Raw genomic sequence first — 23488 nt, 5'->3', positions numbered from 1 at the left:
GTTCTTTTTTCTTTCTTTCCATCTGTCTTTTCCTTTTGCTTTTCTTCTTTCCAAGCCTGGCTACCCATCACCTTCCCCACCACACATTTTCTCCTTTTAAGGAGTGAGGGAATGAGAGAGGAAGGGGGAGGGGGGGGGGGCAGACTCAGGTCTGCTGACTGATAAACAGACTCCTCTTTGTGCAGACAGACAGACACACACACACGCACACGCTTAGTTACATATTGACAGAAACCTCTGCATGACTTGGCTCCTCATGATTCTGTGTACCCCCCTCTGCCCGAACATCTCTCTGCTTTTTTTTTTACTCTTTTACTTTTCCTTTTTTTTCTCTCCTCTTCCTCTTAATTAAAAACAGAAGTCAGAAATGGAATTTTGTTTTTCTTTCGTGACACACACATGCGTGTTTGCGTGCGCAGGCACACGCATACACACAAAGACACACTGAGACATACCCCCCCCCCTTTTTTCATCATCGCTCAGTGCCAAGCAGCTGTTGGGGAGATGAGGGGGAGGTGTTTCAGGAAAAAAGAAGTGTGTGCGTGCGTGCATGTGTGTGTGTTAGAACGGGTGGTAGTGATTTGTTCCCAGAAAAAGCTCCTTTTTTGTGTGACAGTATAACAAAAAGGCAGCTGGGACGATAAAACATGTGGACGTTAAGATGTCAGCACTCCACAAGTGTGTTCGTATGTACTTGAGCATTTTTTGTGTGTATTTGTCTAGTCACATGTGTGTTCTGCCTCTGTCATCTCCTCTCCTCCCCAACAGTGACTAAGTGTAACGTGGTGCAGTGTGCCATAGCCGCAGCTAGAGGTGCCATTGGCTCATAAATGAAATGAGCTGGCTGTGCATGTGGAAACCACGGAGCAGCCATTTTACAATCTGCACACCAGACCCCATTTTATGAATCAGCCGTGATGTCAGCATAGCTAAGCCTGATTTCATTGGCTGGAGCGCAGCTGGCAATGTAGCTATTATAGCACGGATGTACACACATGCTTCCTCAGCCGTTCTCCATCTCTCTGCTATGCACACACACACACACACACACACACACACACACACACTGACCTAGTGACATGATGCTGTCACTAGGTCACTAAGTCCCAGACTAACTGGATTGCCTCTACTTGAGATTATATACTAGTCAGATTAGACATTCATCTGTGCTGTAGCATGTGTGCTTGTCTCTCTTTGTAGAAGTCTCCATATGTTTGTTTGTGTATACAGAATGTTAAGTTGTTTAGGCTTTTACTGATATTATAATAATTAGTCTTTGATATCTTTATTTCACTCAGTTATCTTCAGAGGTATCGTTTCTCTCATTTTCTAGATAAAACCATCTTGAAGAAGTGGATTATTTTAGGTCACTGTCTGTCTTCCTGTTTGTGTCTCTGTCTTAAGATGTTTATTTGTGGATGGTTGCCGCTTCCTTTGAGCTTCTTCCTAACCTTTCAGCTGTGTTTATGTGTTTGTGCGAAGATATTTATGTTGTTTCCTCTCAGATGTCCTGATGGATTTTCCTACCCTGTGTGTCTGTCTGTGTGTGTGTGTAATGGTTGACTTCCTGCTGTGATTTCCTCTCAGCAGGGACTGTGGCTGGAGTGTTGGACACACAATAGCATTATTGATTCATGGTAGTGATACACGGAGCTGATTAAACTGAAACGGAACGGTAGAAATAGAAACCGTCAGATCAGATTTCCCTTAATTTTGAGTGAAACTTTAGACACAAGTGATAGTTGGTTGTGAGAGAGGAGTTTCATAAAGCTGAAGCTGACATGGACTGAAACAATGGGAATTATTGAGGCCACAGTCCACTGACTGACTGACTGTTTTGTGTGTATGTGTGTGTTCTGAATGAATGGCTAGATGGAGAGATGAGGAGCTCATTAAGAGGCCTAGACTCGTTAACAGACTGTCCGACTGATTGGCCTCTCACATCGAGACAAAGCACTGTTTGACTGGACATATGGAAGAATGGACAGATGGATGAATGAGTTCTTATGCGGTAGTGGCTGTCTCTGTGACTGTGTGAAGAATACTTACAGTAATCCTGTTTGAATGAGGCTATTTTTCACTAATCTAACAAACTACACTTGAATGTGGATTGATCAACATGCAGTACAGAGAGGTGGGGGTTAGGTAAACCTTATGGACAATGAGGATGGATAATCAATATTAGTAACACCAGTAAATTAAGCAGGTGTAAGTAAGTCTGTCTCCACAACATCTAGTCATTATTTCATATTGGTTACAGTAGTTTCAGGCCAGATAGCGATTTAACTGTAGCTTCTAATGTCAGTACATGAGGTCATCACTAAGCAGTGGAAACAGGTGGGCTGCTGCTTACACAAGGTCTGACTTTGAATCATATTGTTTGTCTGTGTGTTTCAGACAGAAGGTGACAAAGAGAGTCGCTATACTCATACTGTATATGCTGTTTTCACGGATTGTAATTCTTGTTTCCTGTTCCTGTCTGGTTCTTACAAAAATAAGACAAGGATAAGGCCACTGAGAGACAAGTAAAAAAAACAGTCTTGCACAGAGAATTAGAAAAACCTAAAGAGAATACTTCTTGCCAAGCAGACATTGTTCAAAGGGATGAGAAATGGCTGAGGCCATTGTTTCCTTTAGGACTTTTTGTATTCTGTGTGAATGTGTGGTTCTGAGACTGAGACACACTGTTAGGGCTTTACCTGATGCATTATTTGTGTTGCGTTTAAGGCTGCCAGTAACAGTAATTTTGATTGTCAGTTACCCACACATTAAAAGGCATTTCATTTATAACAGAAATGAAAGGACCTTCTCACATTTCAGAAACTGTAACCAAAAAATCTTGACTAAACAACTTATCAGTTTTGTTGATGACACATTTTTGGATTTTGAATTAATTAAAAATGGGTAGATAATATCGGCACGAACAAGTGAACAACTGTGACATCCAGTACCTCTGCTGACCTTAGATCTGATGTGCCTGTGTACAGTGGGCTGTTATGTGGTCAAGCCCATGTGCTTGTTCATCTTTCACTCCTAATTCTCATCTAGTGCACATCCACCCCCATACACTGACACATCCTTACAGTCACAATCCTGACCTTGTCAGAACAAGTTAATGTGAGGTTTTTCTGTCAAGTGTGTGTGTGTGTGTGTGTGTTGGAATGTACTGTACACGCACATGTATAAGCTGACTGCAAACTTTAAATGCCTTCAGCTAATAAATGTCTGACTACATTTACCAGTCCCACACACACCAGGGACATCTTTCCCCCAGTGTTACAGCCATTTCATAGTAACTCAGTCTTACCCAAAGCCACTGATACAATAATCCTAACACCTCCATGACACTGTACAGTTGGGACAGAGTGAAAAATGTGAAGGCCGTGCCAAGTCTGTCAGTTTTTATAGCATCACATAGGCCCTCTGTCCATCCCTCTAATCCACTTCTCTCTGTATTACAGAACCCACTGATTTCACTACTTTCCTTCCTTCCAACACTATTTCTATTAATATAAACCCTTACTGAAACTAAGTTTCAAGGAAAGTTACCAACAAATGCGATTTCTAACAAAGTCTCCTCTTTCTTCTCCAGCCAAAAAGGAGCAGGATGGTGGAGACGACAAGAAGCAGCTGCAAAAGAAGAAGGTGAAGGAGCTGAAGATTCTTGACACCAAGGCCTCACAGAACCTCTGTAAGTCCACACATTTGAAAGCTTGATACCTTTAAGAGCATTTAGTGAACCCCCCTCATTGAAATGTCAAGTATGAAGCATGTTCTACTGATTTTCCGATTGGATTTTAGTAAGTCTGTTAATTGTGTTTGCTCATATAGCCATTTTCCTGGGCTCGTTCCGTCTCCCTTACGAAGAGATCAAGAATGCCATCCTGGAGGTCAATGAGAAGATCCTCACAGAGTCCATGGTTCAGGTACTGAACTTGGATCTGCCCCAGATGAAGGACTCTTGTTCAAGGAGTAGTTTGTGGCAAATAAAAGTGGCACAAACCTAAATGTGTTTCCTTTTAGTTATGTATATTTTCTTTTTTATTACCATATAGAACCTGATCAAACAACTGCCAGCACCAGAGCAGCTGAGTGTACTGGGAGAGATGAAGGATGAATATGATGACCTGGCTGAGTCTGAACAGTTCGGAGTAGTGGTGAGCAGTGACAGTCACAAATGAAAACACACACAGACAACTCTTGTTTGTTTGTTGATAGGTATAGTTTGAATTCCCAGCTGATTTGCACGTGACTTACCACTAACATAGCAGGAAAATCAGTGTGATGATAAATGTGGCATAGAAAATTTTGAAGTGAAATAGAGTTATACTGTTATCAGTGTATTACACATAGAAAATCCTCATGCTGTTACACACTGACTGCTTTGTTCAACTGTGGAAGATGTGAGTAATGGATGAAATCCCCTTCACACACACGCACACACACGCACACGCATTCTATGTGGCAACCAACATACCAGGAATGGGTCTCAAATCCACCCTTGTTTCTTTCTCCAGATGTCCAGCGTGAAGCGACTGATGCCACGGCTTCAGGCCATCCAGTTCAAGCTGCAGTTCGACGAGCAGCTGAACAACATCAAGCCAGATGTGGTGTCTGTGACAGCAGCCTGTGAGGAGCTCATGGGAAGCCAGTCCTTCTCCAAGCTGCTACAGATCATCCTTCTTGTCGGGAACTACATGAATGCTGGTTCCCGCAATGGAAAGGCATTCGGCTTTTCCGTATCATACCTGTGCAAGGTAAAATTAGGTGTATACATACGATACACACAAACACACAATAAAAACAGTAGTCATTGTACTAGAATGGCCCTTAGGCTTACCTGTTGTGTACTTCTCTGAGGTCAGGTGTGGACATGCTGATGTGTAATAAATGAGATGAAAACCCATTACAGTACAGCTTTCACCTTAACCATGTCCTACCTGCAGTGTTGTCACAGTGACATAAAACACTGAAACATTTCCATGTGTTTCGCTTCACTTTTTTTCTACTCTAAATTGTATCTGAATCTTGTCATGTAAAATAGGCCACATGGACACATAGACAAATGTACATAAATGCTGCAATTCTGGAAAACCGGAATCTTATATCCACATCTATTTACACACATCTGTAAGCAGAAATGTGAGGCACCTACAGCACATGCAGACACTGAATAACTATAGATTATTCATAGATTGCCCTTTCAGTCTGCTTTTTTTTTTTAAATCAATCTGACCTTCTTCCAATCAGCTGCGTGACACCAAATCAGCCGATCTGAAGCAGACACTGCTCCACTTTCTCGCTGATGTGTGCCAAGAGCAGTATCCTGATGTCATGAGCTTTACAGATGACCTCATCCATGTGGAAAAGGCCAGCAGAGGTACATGAATCATCTAAGTGACATATACATCGGTTTCCCTACATGATATCATCCATTATGACCATTGTTTATGCGTTTATTGATACAATATGCTCCCATTGTTTCATCTGGTGGCACTGCATTCTGATCTTTAGTATCCTTCCCTAATTCACAGCAGGTGTTTTAGTCAAATAAGAAAAAAACATGAAACATATATAACATTCATAGAATGAAGGCGCCCTGCAACAATAACATTTTCCTTATGTTCCCTGCAGTGTCCGCAGAAACAATTCAGAAAAACGTAGAGGCAATGGGCCGTCAGATCAAGAACCTGGAGAAGGATCTGGAAACCTTTCCTCCTCCACAAAATGACAAGGACCTGTTTGCGGAGAAGATGTCCATATCCTCTTATTCAATTACATATTTAATAGAACTGCTCAACAGTTTACGTAATTAGTCTTGTTAAGATACAGAGATATTGGTTCTGTGTTCCTTAACGCCATGTCTCCACAGCTTTGTCATCAGTGCCCATGAACAGCATGAGAAGCTGGATCTGATGCATAAGAATATGGAAAAGCAATATGCTGACCTGGGAGACTATTTTGTCTTTGACCCGAGAAAAATCTCTGTAGAGGAATTCTTTGGGGACCTCAACACTTTTAAAAACATGTTCCAGGTGTGTGAGTGTTTGTGCATGTGAATGAACAATCTCAAGTCTGCTGTCATTCAAAAGGGGGGTTGTGTTGTGACTTCGAGTCTTTCCTGCTCACCCTCTAAAAACATTGTTTTGCATATAGCACAAAGACACACACACACAAAGAGTTGGGAAAAAAATGTTGTTGAAAGAGGGAGAGATGAAAGAATAAATGTCAAACCAGGATGAGAAAAAACGAGCTGGTGCACCTGTTTGTATTGACATAATAATAAAAGGGAGAGACTCCATTATATTGTCAGTTTATACATTTGGGAGGGCGTCTGCAGGAAGTAACTTGTTTTACCAGTTATCCTGGATAACCGCCATCCACTGGTTTTGAGGTTTTGCTTACATGCAAAGATCTATCTCATACAACCGTCTTTTCGAATTTGTGTTTAAAGAGTCTCTTTCATACTTAAAATGAGTTATCCACACCAGGACTGTATCTGTAATCTGTATTTGCCCACACATCGTCTGATATTTTTTCTTTCTCCCTTCCTCCCCCCACCAGCAAGCGGTGAAGGAGAATCAGAAGAGGAAGGAGGCTGAAGAGAAGATTAAGAAGGCCAAACTGGCCAGGGAAAAAGCAGAGAAGGAGAAGGAGGAGAAACTAAAGAGGAACCAGCTCCTTGATATCAACGCAGGTCACAATTGCTGGATCATGTCTGTTTACCTACATGTGAATGAAAGAGAGAGGAACACACATCTTTCATTTTGTATTTCCCTCAGATTCCAGTTGGGGGCAGTCAGAGTCCACACTTCTGTCAAATATTTTTGTGTGCGTGTCCTTGTGTGATAGTGAAAGAGCAACCCATTAGTATTTATAGACCACAGTTAATCTAATGTTGATGACCCTTATTTTGAAGTAAGCAAGTAACAATGGCGCCTCACAGAAAGTGAGGACAAGGAGGATGTATGGATGCTCGACCTCTTTTCACTCCTCTGGTGAAAAGGGATTTGCTTCCATAAAAGAGAACTGTAAGGAATCCTAAAATATGACCAAAACCATGTTTCTTCCCCTTTATGAGATGCTGTTATACTTTGAAAAAGCAGTAAATTGTCCTGTGTAACACACACTCTCATCCCTGTACACACACAGTTAACACTCAGATCCGGCCTGGCAGACACACATTTATGCTCAGGCACTTTTTTCCCCCCTTCTCTCAGACTGTGACCTAGTTTCAGTACATTCCTCCTCTCGTTGGCTGCAGTCGGGTTCTCTTGGGACTCCACAGTCAAAATTTGCTACAGCCTCAGTGCGCTCTGTGTGTTTGCCATATGTATGTGTGTGACAGAATTACTGTGTCTTTTTCTTGTGAATGTGTTGGAGAAACTTTGTGTTGGCCAAAGTGTGGATGCACTCTGTGTGTGTGTCTGTTTTGTGAACCTCTTTTAGCAAAACACTTTCTGGCCTTTCTCCTAGTGCTCCATGTTCCAGCTGGCTTCTCCTCTCTTTCTTACTTTTGTTCCATCACTCCCCCTTCTTTTTTCCCTTCCCTCCGCCTGCGTCTCTCGTTCAGTTAAAGGGCACTTAAAGACACAGCACTCTGCTTGGAATATTTTGTCTCAGTCGTACAAGTATGGAATAGACATTTTGTGGTAGAAAGTAAGGGAGTCACATTTCATGTTCAGTCTCTAGAGGCATGCATGAAAGGAATTTAATAGTGCTTCAAAGATGAGCATGTGTATGTGCATTAGTGGACTGGAGATCATTTACATACAGGTGGCATATTTGACTGCCCCTGTCGCCTGGAGTCATTCGACACCCCCCCCTATTTGAATTCAACCGCACACAAATCCGGCATACACACACCTGGTCTTTGTTCTGCATTTGTTTATAACCCTCGTACTGGATGGCTGGATTATTTTCAGCAGCTAGCCTTTCACACGTGGACATGTTCCTGCTTCCCCTTTTTTCTTTCGGTCACCCACCCATCTGCTCACATGCCCTTACTATCTCTTGAATTCCCTGAATGTGTAAACATAATATCCCAGTTGTTGGTTAAACCCTGGAAGGTCAGTGTCTGTTTGCAGTTTGTGGCCTTGTCATTCCTCTGTGAGTCAGACAGACAGGCGCTCACTCAGTGAAGCCTCACATGTGCTAGGCATGTGATGATAGTTATGGTGAATAAATGTTCCTTCCGGGATTCTTTGTAGGTTTCTACTTAACGCATCTTTTGAGAATGTAGCTATTAAGTCCTTTTACTCACACTGTTTGGCTCTTATGAAACATGGAAGTTCAGGATTCAGGGCACCAGTCTGGCAGATGCCACACCCAAAAAAGTCCACATTCACCATCTGTGGTTTATCTAAGATCTTTGCTCTAATTTGATCCCATAAACACTGTTCACTACTGTAATGACAAATCCATCCTTGCCTGTCATACATTTCATCTTTGGACATATGCCAATGCTGCATGAAAACCAACTATTCATTATTTCTACAGCTAGGGGTCAGTGCTGTCTGTAAAAGATCGTGTGAGGCTGTGTGTTTCTGTGCATGTGTGGTTTACACGCCCATACAGTTGCTAGTATGGGAACTGCCACTAAGGGTGCTCGTGCTCCACTCAGAGAGCAAGTGAGGGAGCAGTGTGGGGGAGGGTGAAGGGAAGGAGGAGAGTAAGGCAGCAGATGCTCTCCTGGGGATTAGACTGTGTTTTTGTCTCTTAGAAAAGGGGGTTAGAGCAGGAGAGGAGAAAGGCACAGGGTGAGAGAGAGGATCAGCTGGGATAAGCCTGGGTAGCCTGATGTCTCACCCCAGGTGACTGTGAAGGAGAGCCGCAATCATGGCACATTAGGAAAATGGGAAAATCTGTCCCCAAACTCATTTGAACACTGTACGTACTTCTCTTACTCTTTACCTCTGTTTTTATTCTAGTGCTTGTTGGTCCACCTCTCTTCTCTATTTTTTTCATTAGTGTCCTCGTCTGTTATTGTGTGAACAACCATTAGGGGTGCTATTGCTCCACATAAGACGCTGTCCTGTCAGTGTGTGTGTGTGTGTGTGTGTGTGTGTGTGTGTGTGTGTGTGTGTGTGTGTGTGTGTGTGTGTGTGTGTGTGCACCCAGGGTAGAAGACACATCTTCAAGAGCTCATGATCTAATGCTATTACTCTAATTAATCCATCTTATGTTCTTTCTTGCTTCAGGCAGTAGCTTGCTGTTTGTATCATGGACTGCAATTGTGTGTGCGCATGCTTGTGCTGCATTGTTGTACTGAGCCACACTTTGTCACCACAGTTTTTGAGGCCAGTTTAATATTGATTTTGGATTGACTGTCAATAATAAACCATTAACCTCATATCAATGCCACAGAAAAATCATGTGACTTAACAAAAGCACATGATGATGCTCAACAAGTGACTGAACCCAATGAGTGTGGAGTTATTGGCGCTGTTACTATTTGCTAACAAACCAAACATAACATAATGTAAAACTTCTCTTTGAGGAAAGAAGACTCATGTATGGCTTTATCAAATATTGTTGCTCTCGGTCACAGTCACACAAAAACACGATGGAGTTGTATGTATAATGTTATAGAGTACACAGGCCCTAGGACTTTCTAGTTTTAGTGGGAAGTTTACTCGGTCAGTATGTTTTATACACAAACAAGTCATTGTGTGGTCCCTCTACTGCCTCCAGTACATATTCACAAATAGGTCTGTTTGTCTGTGTGCTTCTACCAGTGGTTTAAGCCAACCATGTGATTAGTGTAAGTGGAAATGTGCCAGATGTGTTTCCCCTGAAGGAGAAAAACATGGCCTACATCATTTTAAACTCTTTGTGCAGTTCCAGGACATGGACATTGAGGGGTGTATGTGAGCTGTGCAAGGCTTGAGGAGTGTGTGAGACAGACTTTCTCTGACGTGACAGGCGAAACCACTGGCCATCTGCTTCCTGGCTTACTGCAGGATTAAATATTGTGTGTGTATGTGTGTTTGTGTTTGGGGGCTGGGAGGCGACGACATAAACCTTTAACCCCCAAGCCCACTGCCCCCTTTTCCAGACCCCTCTGTCTCTTTTCAGGTTCAAATAGAAATAATTAAAACCATCTGCCTGAACGCTGAGCTGTGCCACTGAATCGCCCACAAAACAATCATGACAACACTCACACACTTGTACACACAGCAGCATTCCTATGGAGTATACCCCCACCCTTTCCTGATTTAAGACCACCAGCCACTGAGGCTGTGCAGAGAATGTGGATGTAAACAAACAAGCAAACAACGAGACCATCCATACAAACTGTACACGCCTGTACACACACACACACACACACACACAGAAACAAGGCTCATTTCTAGTCAAAACCCTTTAACTGTAAGCCATAATTACTCATTCTGTACTATTTTAATGTTCATGTGCAGGTTTGGTCTCAGTGGGTGTGTCTATAAGGGTGTGTTTGTGTGTTGCATCTCTCTGAAAGTTCACTGTTTAGCCCCTAGCAGTGACAGTAGCTGAACTAGGTCACTGCCCATCTGGGGTAATATAGCCAATTTGCCAAAGTGGCCACGTGGCTGGTAAATAACCCTCCTGCCCATTGTTGTGAGGATTAGGTTGTGTGTTAGAGACATAAATAAAAGTCTAAATCTGACTCCACATATTGATTTAATCAAGTGATTGTTGATGCATTGCTGATATCATGTTTTCATGCTGTGTTTACAGAGGGTGATGAAACTGGTATCATGGATGGCCTGTTGGAAGCGCTGCAGTCCGGCGCTGCTTTCAGGAGAAAGAGAGGACCCCGGCAAGCAGGTACACATACACAAGCAGAACCGTAAATCTTCACACAACATGTAGATGTTTCAAAGTGTCATGTCTCACTTGATTTACAGATTTCAGTTTCTTTTCCAGCATATTTGTGGTATGCATACTATACTGAAACACATGTAGCATATGAAACTCATTTGTTCCCTCTTCCTTTTCCTCACTGTCAACGCACAACAACAGATTTGTTTGTGTTCCTGTTTCTGGTCCTTCTGTTGCATGGCTCAGAGACTGCGGGTTGTGGTAGTATTCTCCGGCCATGGTTACCAGGCCCCAAAGCCAATTCCACAAATGGCTGGCCCAACAACAAAAGAAGAGGGAGGGTGTCCAGGGTGGGTGTGGGCAGCAAGATACTTAAGAGGGGAGTAACTTATGAGAGTGTGGTTGTGGAGCAGGAAAATATAAGAAAAGTATAAAGGTAAAACTGAGGAGGATAAACCAGAGTGTGGGTAGAAAGTTTAAGCAAGTGAGATCACTGAGTGGGAAATGGACAAACATATTTGAACAGCTGGCTAAAGTATCCAGAAAATAAAAATCATCAAAGTCCCCCTCCACTCAAAATATGTTTGCTTATTGTTACTTTACTTGGAAGTTTTACACTGTATGACAGGCTGTTTTCAAATTCATCTGCTTTCTCATGTGCTCACCTTAAGTCTGAAATTTAAATGTGTACATAGTTACAGCTAAATGGGAATATACAACTTACACAACCTGAAACAACCTGTGCATGTATACTAATTATGGAAGAAGAAGCCGCAGCTCACTTTAAACACAATAGAATTATAAAATCTATGATTTCATATCAATTTTATCTTGGAACCAAAAAAAGTGGAACATCGTTCCTCACATTATCTGGCCAGCCATGTCCTGTGTGTGAGAACATCCTTCTGACAGCCCCAGAATGTATTGATTTTCATTCAGGCCATGTTGTTCAGTTTGTAAGCTCACAGAGACAGGCCAATAATCTGGTTAGATACTCACTCTGCTGTCTGCCCTGCTTTCCAGTCCAGTCACATTCACTTATTGGAGACTGGATTGTTGTGTCTCCTTTTTTTTTAACTGTATGTGTAGCACATTTTGTGGATAAGACCATGCAAATGAAAATGAGGTAATGTGAGTTTTTAGGATAGTAACTTTGTAACATGATTCCTGATGTTAGGAAACTCGTGTGTAACCATGTGAGTGGGAAAGTGTCCAGTGCCCATTAACTGAGAGAGAGAGAGAGAGCTTGTGTGTGTGTTTATTCACATGCACATACACATGTGTGGGTTGAGTATTCACACATACGAGAGGTTGGGGAAGAGTGTGTGCAACCCAATCCCTGCCTCAATAGAAGCCAGATGTGAAGCAGTGATCCAGAGTGGAATGGCTCAGAACCAGAGGGTAGACTACACTGTTTCTTTCTTCCTTTCTTTCTGTCTCTTTCTTGCTTTCTTTCTCTATTTTTTTTCTTACTGTCATTAAATGCATCTAAATAGCCTGTTAGGTGTGATTGTGATTTACAGGAATACAGTGGTGGCGACACATAGAAAATTTCCGAAGTGCAGTAAACAGTTTTCTGTAAGAAACAGCTCAGGCTCATCACCACAAAACGGACTGAGACAACAGTGAGTGGAGGAAATGGAGGGAAAAGAGGGAGCAGAGGAAGGAGCACTGTATGAGTAAGAATGGGGGCCCACTCGAGGGCTCAGTCAGTCACCCATAATACTGTTAGGCCACCTCACACTCCCAACAGGAAATACCTGAACATGTGTATGAGAGAGAGAGAGAGAAAGGGAGAGCGAGCCTTCCTCCCCATGCATACTTGTCTGTGGTAGGAAAGTATAAGTGGCTGTATGTATCACATCTCCGCTCAGTACCTCCTCCCAGTCTCCTGTCCTCCACAGTCTTGTCCCTTCTGTTTTTCTTTTGCCCAAGTTCAGGGTTGTGTGGAGGTTGTGAAGCCATGCGGTGTGTTTTTTGGCAATCTTAGATGTGTTAGGAGTTTATATTTTCTTCACTGATGTTTAGAGGCTGCTCCTTTCCAGTCCCCAACTTTGCTTCTTATAGCCAGGAAGGGCCTAAAGTCTCTCACCCACACAACAGGAGGGTGTGTTTTTGTTTTGCGTGCATGCATGTGCATGTTTGACCGGTTGGTTGAGTCAAACGTCTGAAGCTGGAGCTGAAGTAGGGGGGCGGCACATCCTGACTTTGGATCAAGTGATGCATGTCTGGCACCACTGGGGCCACAGGCAGCCTCCATCAGCAGGCTAAAAACACTGCTCTAACCAGCTCATGTTGACATGGAGAATATTTTTAGTGTTTTCTTATACAAGGCAGAAAAGTAGATAGGGATAATTAAATTTGAAATAATGTGGCCCTAAATTTGTTATTTGCTTATAACACAGCACAATATAAAAAAACTGTGGTAAGTGTAAATTCATTTCTTGAATCTTCCAGGTCAAAATGTGATGGAAAAATTGCTGTTGTGTCTTTATAGAGGTAGATATGTTTTAATCTGTTAGGTACCATAAAAGTGTCGTCATTTTGGTGATATGAGTTTCCTCACTGCGAGGCAGGTTTAAATGTATATCACCTTTCAAAGCAGTTCATAGGTTAATTGTTATGCTTGTGTTACTTATTTCTGGAACAAATAGTACATTCAGGAAAATAAGGGGCTGTGGCTCAGTAGATACAGCAGGTGGTCCACTTGCCACAAGGTTGGTGGTTCAATTCCCAGCTCTTCTCAAATTCGTTATTTGTTGATAAAATGCTAAATTATGCATCAAACTGCTTTAGCATGTACTATATCAGATTAACAGCTCCACACAGCTGGGCGCCCAGATGTTGTTTCATCAGAGGGCAATGCACATTACTGTCTACTGTTTGATGATATTGATATGATATGTTATTTAATCAACTTTTTTCTCTGTGGAGCTGTTGATTGCCATTGTGCATGTTATGGTCTTCATTACGTGAAGTGTGTCCACCCCGTCCCCACCCCTTTGTTTCCTGCCCTCCCAGCTGTGCTGACTGCAGACGTCACCATCGTGGTGTTAAAGGACCACTGAGGGGCTATTGAGTGTGTTGTCATGCTCATTGTGTCACAGCAGTGTGACTGAATGGAAAGCCACGAGGCTGCCGTGGCTCTCACCTTTGACCTGTACCTCAGCTCACTGTGTGTGTGTGTTTGTGCTGCTTGTATAGCATGAATAGACTGCATGGGGAATGCTCAGCTGTCTACCCTCCGTCTGTCTGCCGCCCCCCCCCCCCCTCCACCATCATTAAACACATACAGACAAAATGCACACAAACCAGATGCTCACATGCCAATACAAAGGCACACATGGGCGTTTGCATACCAATACATACACCCAAACAGGCACATTGCATTCCAGGAGGGCGGACAACCTTGCATACTTTTTCAACAAGCACTATCACACTATCACCCTTTTCAGCTTTAGGTTTGTCTATGTCCTTTTGTATGAATACAGACTTGTCAGCTCGACTACATCAGGCCAATTTGTGTGTACACTTTGTCAAAGCAATATAAGTGGTGGAATGACGTATCTAAACACTCACTATAGACCCATCTGCTGGGTCATGACCCTTGCCAGAGCAGCCAATCGCTGTAGCAACTCGCTGATAAAGCACCAATCAGGAGAGAAGAGAGAGAGATAAAGGGGATAGCAACAATAGAGGCACACGCTGGCTCTGCAGACAGTCTGCTCTTACAACAAAAGAAAAAAAAAAAAACCCTGTAAAGATCTGTGCTTTCACAGATGTTCACGCACACACATGCACACAGACAGACACACACAGGAGAGACAAGTCGACCAATACCAGAGCACTCATCAGTCAAACCATTACTGAAGCTGTGGTGATGCCACATGCATACTTAACACCAGTTGAGCCCATTCAGTTCCATAAAATGCATGCTTGCCCATCAATAGTAACCCACTAGTGGTGCTAGATGACGTCACTCTTTCCCACAGTCCTCTAGTGCAGAGCAGCAGTGTGTTACCCGGTGCAGCCTGAGGAGGGCAATATGAGTCTCTGCTAAGCTGGAGACACTGATGGAGGTCCAGCCCACATCTGCAAATACACAATCATGTTAGTCGTGGCACTGTTACCATGTTGTCATGTGACTGTTGCTTTGCTGCAGCTGCTTTACAATTGCCAGAGAGCATAAAGATGGCTGCTTCCTAGTCATTCACTGGTATCACATCAGGCAGATTTCACTTGCAGCGGGTAGATGGGCCGGTACAATGATCAGTGAAGGGATGGTATTCTCTGTGTGTGCTTCAACATTGCTGCTGAGCTAGTTCTTGGTACCCTCTCATCGCAAACTGCACTACGCTTGCTTGTCTGCAAATTGTTTCTGTATTTTCCAGTCAGAAGGGCAGCACGCATATACTGTACTCTTTCCCTCATCAGGCAGTCATTATTGAGTCTCCTGGAGTGTAATGTGTTACAGATGATCTTTTCACTACAGTCTTTGTGCCTCAGATTGCCCCTCAGTGTGCAAACACACTCATTCAGTCTCACGCCCACCAGTAAACAGACCTAAAAACAGTCTTTGTTGTGGGTCCCGACGTCTTACTTCCTACTGCTGCAGCCGCCAGGCTTCATGCCAAGCTCATGGATCATTTAGTCAACATCAGAGCTAGTTTGTGGATACAGCATGCATGCTGAAAATTTCCTATGTTTGTAGCGCCACGTGTTAAAGGAGTACTCCACTGATTTAATACTGCACTTCTACAAAGTTGGGGGACTTGCAAGAGACAAATTTAAAAAAAAAAAAAAAAAAAAAACTCCAAAAAAAATCTCCAAAGTAGCAGAGGTCAAGAAATCCTTCATCCCCAGTTCTGGTTCTGCATCAGATCTTCAGGGTTATGATCTTAAACTTTAGACAGTAGAATATTTTTTACTATGTCAGTCTCGTCCGAAAGTTTCAAGTTGCAAGAAGATGCATGTATATCAGCCACCTTATCCTCAAAGCACATTTTATTTTTTCTTATTTTCTCTCATGTGTTACATATGTAATGTTATGGGAAACATAAGTTTAACTGAGCACAGATGTGCTCAGTTAAACCTGTGTATTAGGTCATGTATTTACTCCCTAGGCTGTTTGAGTTCCTGTATTTTAACTATAGTTAAATATAGAAAGATATTTGCTCAGAATTCTCCTCTCGTTACTTCAATCTTCAGGTTTCTGTCTAAATTTTTTTTCCCATGCTGCTTCCAATGCCTCTGATCCTGACTCTCATCCTTGTCTCTGTCTTCTCTCTCAAGAGGGAGTGGAGGAGGATGAGAGAGGAGAGGAGACGGGTTGACAGCCTTTGAAGAGCTTTTCTCTGCGGGTTGGATTTTTTAGGACAAGCTCGGCACAGTGCACATACATGTAGAGTAACACCCACAGTGGCACACGCTCTTTCTCTCTGTTTTTGGGTCATTTGCATAATTTCTAATTAGTAAGTTTATGAGTAAGGGAGAGGAAGTTTGGAACGGGACAAAAATAGATGTGAAGGACGAATGTGAGAGGAGCCTGAGAAAAAGATAAAGTGTTCCCATGTATTGGTGTTTATGACAGGGAGAAATCTGTCTCTCTCTCGTAGGAAAGTGTGTGAGGTGATAATGTGACACCCCAGCTGTCTGTGCTGATCAGTCCAGCTGAGGCTCACACATCAACTAGACAAGTCAACTGTGAACATGACTCTAAATCCTCCTGCTCTTTCTCCCCAGACTCAATTGTGTCTTTGTCACAGCTAGTTCTGGAGACCTGCTCGGTAACTGTGTGTGTTTTTATGTTTGTAGTGTTTCTTTTTTTTTTTTTTTTTTGGCTCCATCAGAACCATGTGTCAAGTCTTGGTTTGTTGTTTGAGTTACCATGGTTCATTTGCATGTGTTGTTCGACTGGCTTGTGTCATGATGTTAATGGATTGATTTGTTTTTTGTTTTGTTTTGGGGTTTTTTTTTTCAGCACAGGAACATGTCCTGTATTTATGATAACAAATATTTCCTGTACTGATGTTAACATTTTATTTATAGCATCTTTTGCTTGAGGAGTGAAGAGCTCCTGACATAACACCAGGCATAAAATAACAGCAAGCACACAAACACAATCTCCCACTGACCTATATAATTCAAAATGGCCGCCACTGCACAGCTGTCCTCCCACACAGGAGAATGAAGAGTAGTAAAGGATAGAGCAAGGGAAGGAGAGGTAAAGGCAAGGGTTGTGTGTGTGTGTGTGTGTGTGTGTGTGTGTGGGAGGAGAGGAAGAGGAAATAACAGAATAAGCAGGTAGAAGAATAAAAACGACAGCATCCTCAAGGCACAATCTGTCACACTCGTTCTGTTTCTCTGTCCAGCCCTGTGCATCTCTTATCTCTCCTTACTGCATCCACTGTTTCCCTGTGATCTATTTTACTACTTATTTCTTTCATCCCTCACAGCTCATTCCTCCTCTCACTCACTCACTCTCTCCATCCATGGATGTCTCATTTTCATTCATCCCTGGCTCTTTAATCCTCCCACAGCATGAATCATCCAGCTCTTCATGGTGTCTTACCCTCCGTCTTACCTCTTCCTTCCTTCCCTGCCTGCTTTTACACACTCACCATCTCCATTCCATCACATCATCAGTCAGTTCCACTTCCTCCAAATGTCTTATTCCTTTTTTTTTAATTTCCTCTTTTACTTATTTTTTCCACTTTGTCAGGCTCCTGTGTAGGTCTAATCTGACATTAGCAGTGAGTTACTCCAGTTATCACTCTAATCTGCGCCATACACTGCCACACTCCTCAATCACTTGTGTGCTTGCATGTCAGGGTAATGCATGTGTGTGTATGTAAAGCAAGCATCCATTTTGTGTTTGATCATTCGAAACACATACCTATGATGCTCTCGGAGGCTCACACGTGTGGCTGTGTGTGCAAGCCAGTAGTCAGTGTTATTAATTAATTGAACTGGTCGTCTCTTTATACTTGCACTGAGAAATGTTAAGAAATCCGTACATCAGATATGTCACTTCATATCTGTATGGACTTGTTATGATTTAAAAAAAAATAAAACATGGTAGGTGTTTGTTACTATGCCTTTATTTGTTTATCTGACTCACTCTGTGTCGTTCTGTTTCCCAGCCAACCACCGACGAGCTGGTCATGCAGTGACCAACATCCTGGCCAAAGAGCTGATGCAGGAGGACACGCCTTCTTCCAGTAAAGTGCAGGCAAGGAAGAGCAAGTCAGAGGAGAAAGAGGAGCCTGTCCTAGAGGGGGCAGAGTCATTAGAGGAATTACTGGAGGCGGCTCCCCCTCGGTCTAACTAGGCAACACAGGTGCAGTTTTTACTCAGAGTCAGTGATATCCAAACACAGATATATTCCTTAGGCATTCCAGGGGCCAACATCAGTCTGAGATTAGTTTACTGAAAAAAACAGGGCCTGTGTTCTTCCAACCTTTGTCTTAACAGGACCATTTTTTTAGGATAGCACTGTCTGTGTCTTCTTTGAGGACAGAAAGAGGCAGAGGATGAGGGCGGGGCTCTCATCCCAACTCTTGGATGTCCCTCGTCACCCTTTGGATTTTTGCCAGTGTCATAAAAATGTTAATTGCTTTCTTCAGCATGTGCACATATCTGTTGATGTATTTTTGTTTCTCTGTTTTTCTGCATCACTCAATTCACCTGTCATTCATGAAAGGGCATCTTGAGGAATTCCAAAGACTTACTCAGGAGGGATTCACCCTTTTTTTTTGTGGTTATTTCCAAATTCTGAATTTAGACTTGGAACATCTGGAAATTGGGCACATCTTGCAGGTGCTTCGTGGTTTTCTTTGGATGATTCAGCCACGACCACTTTGCGCTTTTTCACAGTCCTTTTTTTTTCTTTTTGCCTATGGAAAATATTATGTTAAAATTGTCTAAATATACTGTATGTTACTGTTTGTAAATATTAATCATTTTTGCTGCATCATTGAAAAAAGTGCCAACCAACACAAATCCAGTCTTGTCATTTCACTTCCAGTCGCTGTTTGCACTGGGCTGGTGTGTGAACCAGTCAGCCAGTCAAACAGTTGTCATCACCTGGGTGTTAGAGTGTTTTTTGTTTTGTTTTGTTTTGTTTTATTACTGAGAAGTGATTTAGTTCACTTGATTGCATGCATGATTTAGAGTTCACATAAAACTGAGGATAATTTACATAAACCTGTCTAAGCTGTGTTGCCACACATGCCCATAACAGTTATATGAAGAAAACCTTCTTTCATCCATGAACATGAACATTCCCATAAACCCCAGGGGGAAGCCGAGTTAGATGGGAGGGGAAAGTTCTTTCACAGACAGTTAAACCAAAAAAAAAAAATAAGTTTGCATTTTAAAAGGGTGTTTCCATACAAAACTTAGCTTGAGCAGTTTACATGCCTGTGTATTTATGTGTATGAGAATGTCTGCGTGTGTGAAGTAAGCAGCCTATATTTAGTTTTGTGTGCACAGTCGACACCCTACATGTGTGTGCGTTTGTGCATGTAGGTCGGAGCGCGCGTGTGTGTGTTGCCATCTGTAATTACTGTACGGTACCGACCATGCTGTCATAAATGCTAGGTTTCATAAACAGCTTTGTGGTCTTTCTGCTGAGGATATAGCGCACTGGAAAACTGCCCAAAAAACTGCTGAGACAAGTATGTGTGTTTGTTCAGTTGTCTGTATGTGTGTGTGTTTGTGTTGTTCACCCACTTCCCCTCCCACTGAACTGCAGCAGTAGTTGCTGAATGTCTGGCCTTGTTTCTATTGGTATTCAGTAGCCATCAGCATACATGTTGCCATGATGTTGTGGTGTAAAATCTGACAGGAATCCTGAGAGGTGATGTCAGCTGCTCCATGCAATATTTATTCCTATGCAAACACAATATTGTAGCGTGCACTCTGGCCCTGATACCCAGTCAGCCTCAGGATGTAAAAACCACTGAGTGGACTTCAGTGGTCTGTACAACCCACTGATTCAAGATCAGTGCTTCACATTGCTGAGAAAAAGCTTCATAGCTCCAAAAGTTCAGCATTTTGGGAATGAAAAAAAACATCACCAGATTACTTGACATCTTCCGTGAAATTTTGAATGTCTTGGAGGAACTGGCACTTAAATTACATAAAAATAAATGAGGTTCTTTGAGTACTGTAGGTGTAGAAATCTTTATTCTGATCAAGTGCTGTTGCTTCAGTTTAAACTAGCAACACTGAGGATAATTAGGTGCAAAACCTCACAGAGTGCTGCGCCCGCTCTCAAGCACAAAATATATCATAGCTGTATTTAAACCAGAGACACGACTGCTGTTTTATTGGTGCATTATTCTGCCCATCTCTACAGACGGTCAGTCCCAGGTGATTGTGTTTACCCGACACAATCTGTTGTCAACATTAAGGAGAGAGAAAGACTAAAAAAAAAAAAAGAAAACAATATCAGAACATCACTGGAATATTTGTTTGTTTGGGTTTTTTTTTTTAATTTGAGTCATTCCTTTTGCTTATAATTTTTTTAAAGAGAATGTTTTCTATGTGAATTTTTACCGTTGATTATTTTAATGTATTTGAATGGAGACTTTTTTTTTCAGATTTCTCTATGTACACAGAATAATGCACAGTCATTCTGTTCGCTACACAGAACTATTAAAACGTGTTAAGTAATTATATGATTGGCTCATTCTTCAGTGTACATATCATCTCGATGTGTTAACGTGATAAAGTATCAGTGTGTGTTTGTGTGTAATTTCCAGCTCTGTTGTATTCCTGTATTTTCGCCAATGTAAATTCCTTTTGAAGCACATTTCTCCATACTTCTCTCTCTGTCTCTCTCTCTCTCTCCTCCCCCTCCTTCCCTCCCCCTCTCTCATGTAAACACAACTGTGCAGTAAAATACCAGATAGTCACTGCACTCTACAAAACTATAATTTTATTGCCAGAAGACAGCAAAAGAATGAATAAACAGTGGAATTAACTGTTTTTACAGAGAAATTCCAGGCTTTTCCATGGCTCTGACATTTTCCAACATTGATTGGCCGTGTTCAACGTGATCCCTCACTAGGATCGTTAAACAGTGTGTCAGTGTGTGTACATCTGTGAGAGACGCAGAACAGTTTGTGCCTTTTGCTGTTTTTCATCATGTATCCCGTCCCTCTTCATTTCTGCTCAGACCTTTCTGTTGCTGTTCTTCCTCTTATGTCCTCCTCCTCTTTTGCCTTAATGTCTGTTATTAACATCTAAACTTGGATAATTGTACTCCAGCAGCAACAAAAAAAAATCTCAGTAGCCTGGCCTCAGTTTACCATTTAATTTATTTTGTAACAAACATTCAGCCTTTCTGTTTACTGAGGCCAGATCATTGAGATGTGTCTTTGTAGTTCCGGTACTCCAGTACAGACTTTAAAAGTAGGGTACTATAATATTGTCAGACTCACAATGCTTAAACCAAAGCTAAAACGTTTACTGACTGACAACGTTTTCACATGTTCAGTAATGTTCCCCAAGATTTAATGTGTAAAATCTGTGGACTTCCCCTTTAACAGAGCACCCAGTTCACACAGAGGAAGCACACCTGTATTCCATCTGATAGTCAGTAAACTCATCAGCTTGGATCTACCATCTCCTTCTTTCTTGGGCAGCAGCACTGACTCAGAAAATTTTCCTAGCATAAAATATGATAAATCATGGCTTCCTGTGGTGGTCAGCTATAGCCATGCTGGCCTGTTCTGTCTGAGAATATCTTAAAAATTCCCTGCTGTGTCATACCAGCTACCGCATGTGCAAGCCTGGAAAAACAGCTGGAGAAGTTTCCTTGGACTCAGCTTTCTACGGTAAGATAAGTTGATTCCTCTCTTTGAACATCTTTCCTTCCACATCTCCTAAATCTTTTCACAGTTTCTGTCTGGATGCTCTCACTGTCTGCTGCACGTTTCTGATGGAAACCTTTGCATATGCTTCTTTGTTTAAATTGTCCTTTACTCTTTGGTGGTACATTTTTCCACCTGAAATGTGAAGTCCATGTACAGCTCAGGCTATGTTAGGATGAAAAACATCCAAGAAAGCCAGGCTCTATTTGTGGTGTTTATTGGGCAATGAAACTGTCCAGGAAACTATCCAGGAAAGCTGAATGGAGCGCCCAGTTTATGGATAATGCACCTCAATATAATCACTGTTAGGGAGGTCTATTCCAGAACTTTAAGCACTTACCGAAAGTTCTCTACAGTTCTCTGCCGGACTCTCTTTATAGTAATACAACCTAAAATTATCCATTTGTTTTTGTCATATTGTGAAAAATGCTCCAACCTTGTTTAAATATTATGAACAAAGCACCTGGCTGTGTCTTTCAGAAAATAATGTTTTTGGAAGTCATTTCATGTCACACACCTGGAGAATAAGGAATCCATTTCCCACCATCTCTCCTGTGCACTGTGAATGAAGACCTCTGCTCTTCAGTGAATGTGGGCTGTTACTGCCGTCCTTTCACCTCATTAACTGCCCCTGTTAATTTAACCAGCAAACCCCGACTTCCTTTCATCATTTACTATCGTTCTTTGAGAACACACACACGTGTAGGCCATAGGGCAGGAATGATTCTGGCCTGACACTAGAGAAGATGGTAAATCTGTGCTATATTTCTTCGTATGCATATGGATTTTTGTCACTCTTCCTGTCTCTTTGAAAACAGAAATAGACAATCAGACATCTGATCCTAATGAAAGACAACTGTAACAGGACCCATAGCTCTTTGCCTTTGTGTGTGTTTACCTTATGTTATCCACATAAGGGCTGCAGAAGTAATTTGTGTGGCAGAACCGCACTGGGAATGTTTTCTTTTCTGTCTTTAAAATACGAAATAATACTAGTCACAAAATCTTACTTTACTTTTTCAAAATGCCTGAAACAAAGGATAATCTATGCATAGCCATATTTTCATGGTTTGAAATGCCTTGACAAAGTGGAAATATACCTTTAAATACAAATTATGTGGTTTTGCTCCTTAATCATTAATATAAGAGCTGACAGAGGAACATAAAGCAGCATACAGGGTTAACTTTGTCTTTTTTTTTAAGATACAGTGAACAAATGTATTCCAAGTGAGTCTGTAATATGACTCCAGGGGTTTTATTTAATATTAAGAACTCCACGTAGAAATATGCTGAATAGAATTTGTGTTTATATAGCCTCAACCTGTAATGGATGATATTGTCAGCTGTGAAAATTAACAGCAGCAGTAATTTTATTTCAGACCATTCATTCTTAACTGCAAAAAATACGATTTTAAAGGAAAATTTGCTTAACTTGCAACAAGACTCTAACTTTCTACCTCTGTTAAAACTGAGCTTTTCTTTTGTTTGCAGCTTGTCTCATACAAGCGAAGATGAGGCCACGAGAAATTGGAGGGCCTGTCCAGCACAAACTCTGGTCAGAAATCGCTCAACAACACAGAACAACACTCTGCAGAGAAGAAGCTGGAGCAGGTAATTGACTGACTGAAATGTTGTCCCACCTGTTACTGTAATCTGAAATGTTGTCTTTCATGAAAGGTTGTGTTTTGTGACCCTCAGGGCCACCAAACTTGACAGCCATTTGTAGTCAATACAACTTCCTTTTCCTCACTCCTTCTCCTCTCAGCCTCTCCCTTCATGCAAGATGATGCTTACATTCTATCAGGAGA

The 23488-nt window shown here is 41.9% G+C and overlaps 1 protein-coding gene across 2 annotated transcripts in view; it reads left to right on the top strand.

Moving 5' to 3' along the window:
• The window catches only part of LOC121188953 (protein diaphanous homolog 1-like), an 89630-nt gene extending 69149 nt beyond the window's left edge, over window positions 1–20481 (top strand). For both annotated transcript variants that reach the window (XM_041048904.1, XM_041048902.1), the window contains 10 exons: window positions 3593–3691; window positions 3832–3926; window positions 4056–4157; window positions 4518–4757; window positions 5251–5380; window positions 5635–5759; window positions 5871–6035; window positions 6565–6697; window positions 10717–10806; window positions 17943–20481. In XM_041048904.1, the coding sequence (XP_040904838.1) occupies window positions 3593–3691; window positions 3832–3926; window positions 4056–4157; window positions 4518–4757; window positions 5251–5380; window positions 5635–5759; window positions 5871–6035; window positions 6565–6697; window positions 10717–10806; window positions 17943–18130 (1367 nt within the window). In that variant the 3' untranslated portion in view covers window positions 18131–20481. The remainder of the gene's footprint in view (window positions 1–3592; window positions 3692–3831; window positions 3927–4055; window positions 4158–4517; window positions 4758–5250; window positions 5381–5634; window positions 5760–5870; window positions 6036–6564; window positions 6698–10716; window positions 10807–17942) is intronic.
• Window positions 20482–23488: the final 3007 nt, after the last annotated feature.

Source organism: Toxotes jaculatrix, chromosome 10 (genome assembly GCF_017976425.1).
Source record: "Toxotes jaculatrix isolate fToxJac2 chromosome 10, fToxJac2.pri, whole genome shotgun sequence".
NCBI lineage: Eukaryota > Metazoa > Chordata > Actinopteri > Toxotidae > Toxotes > Toxotes jaculatrix.
This window is presented reverse-complemented; position numbering and strand designations above follow the sequence as displayed.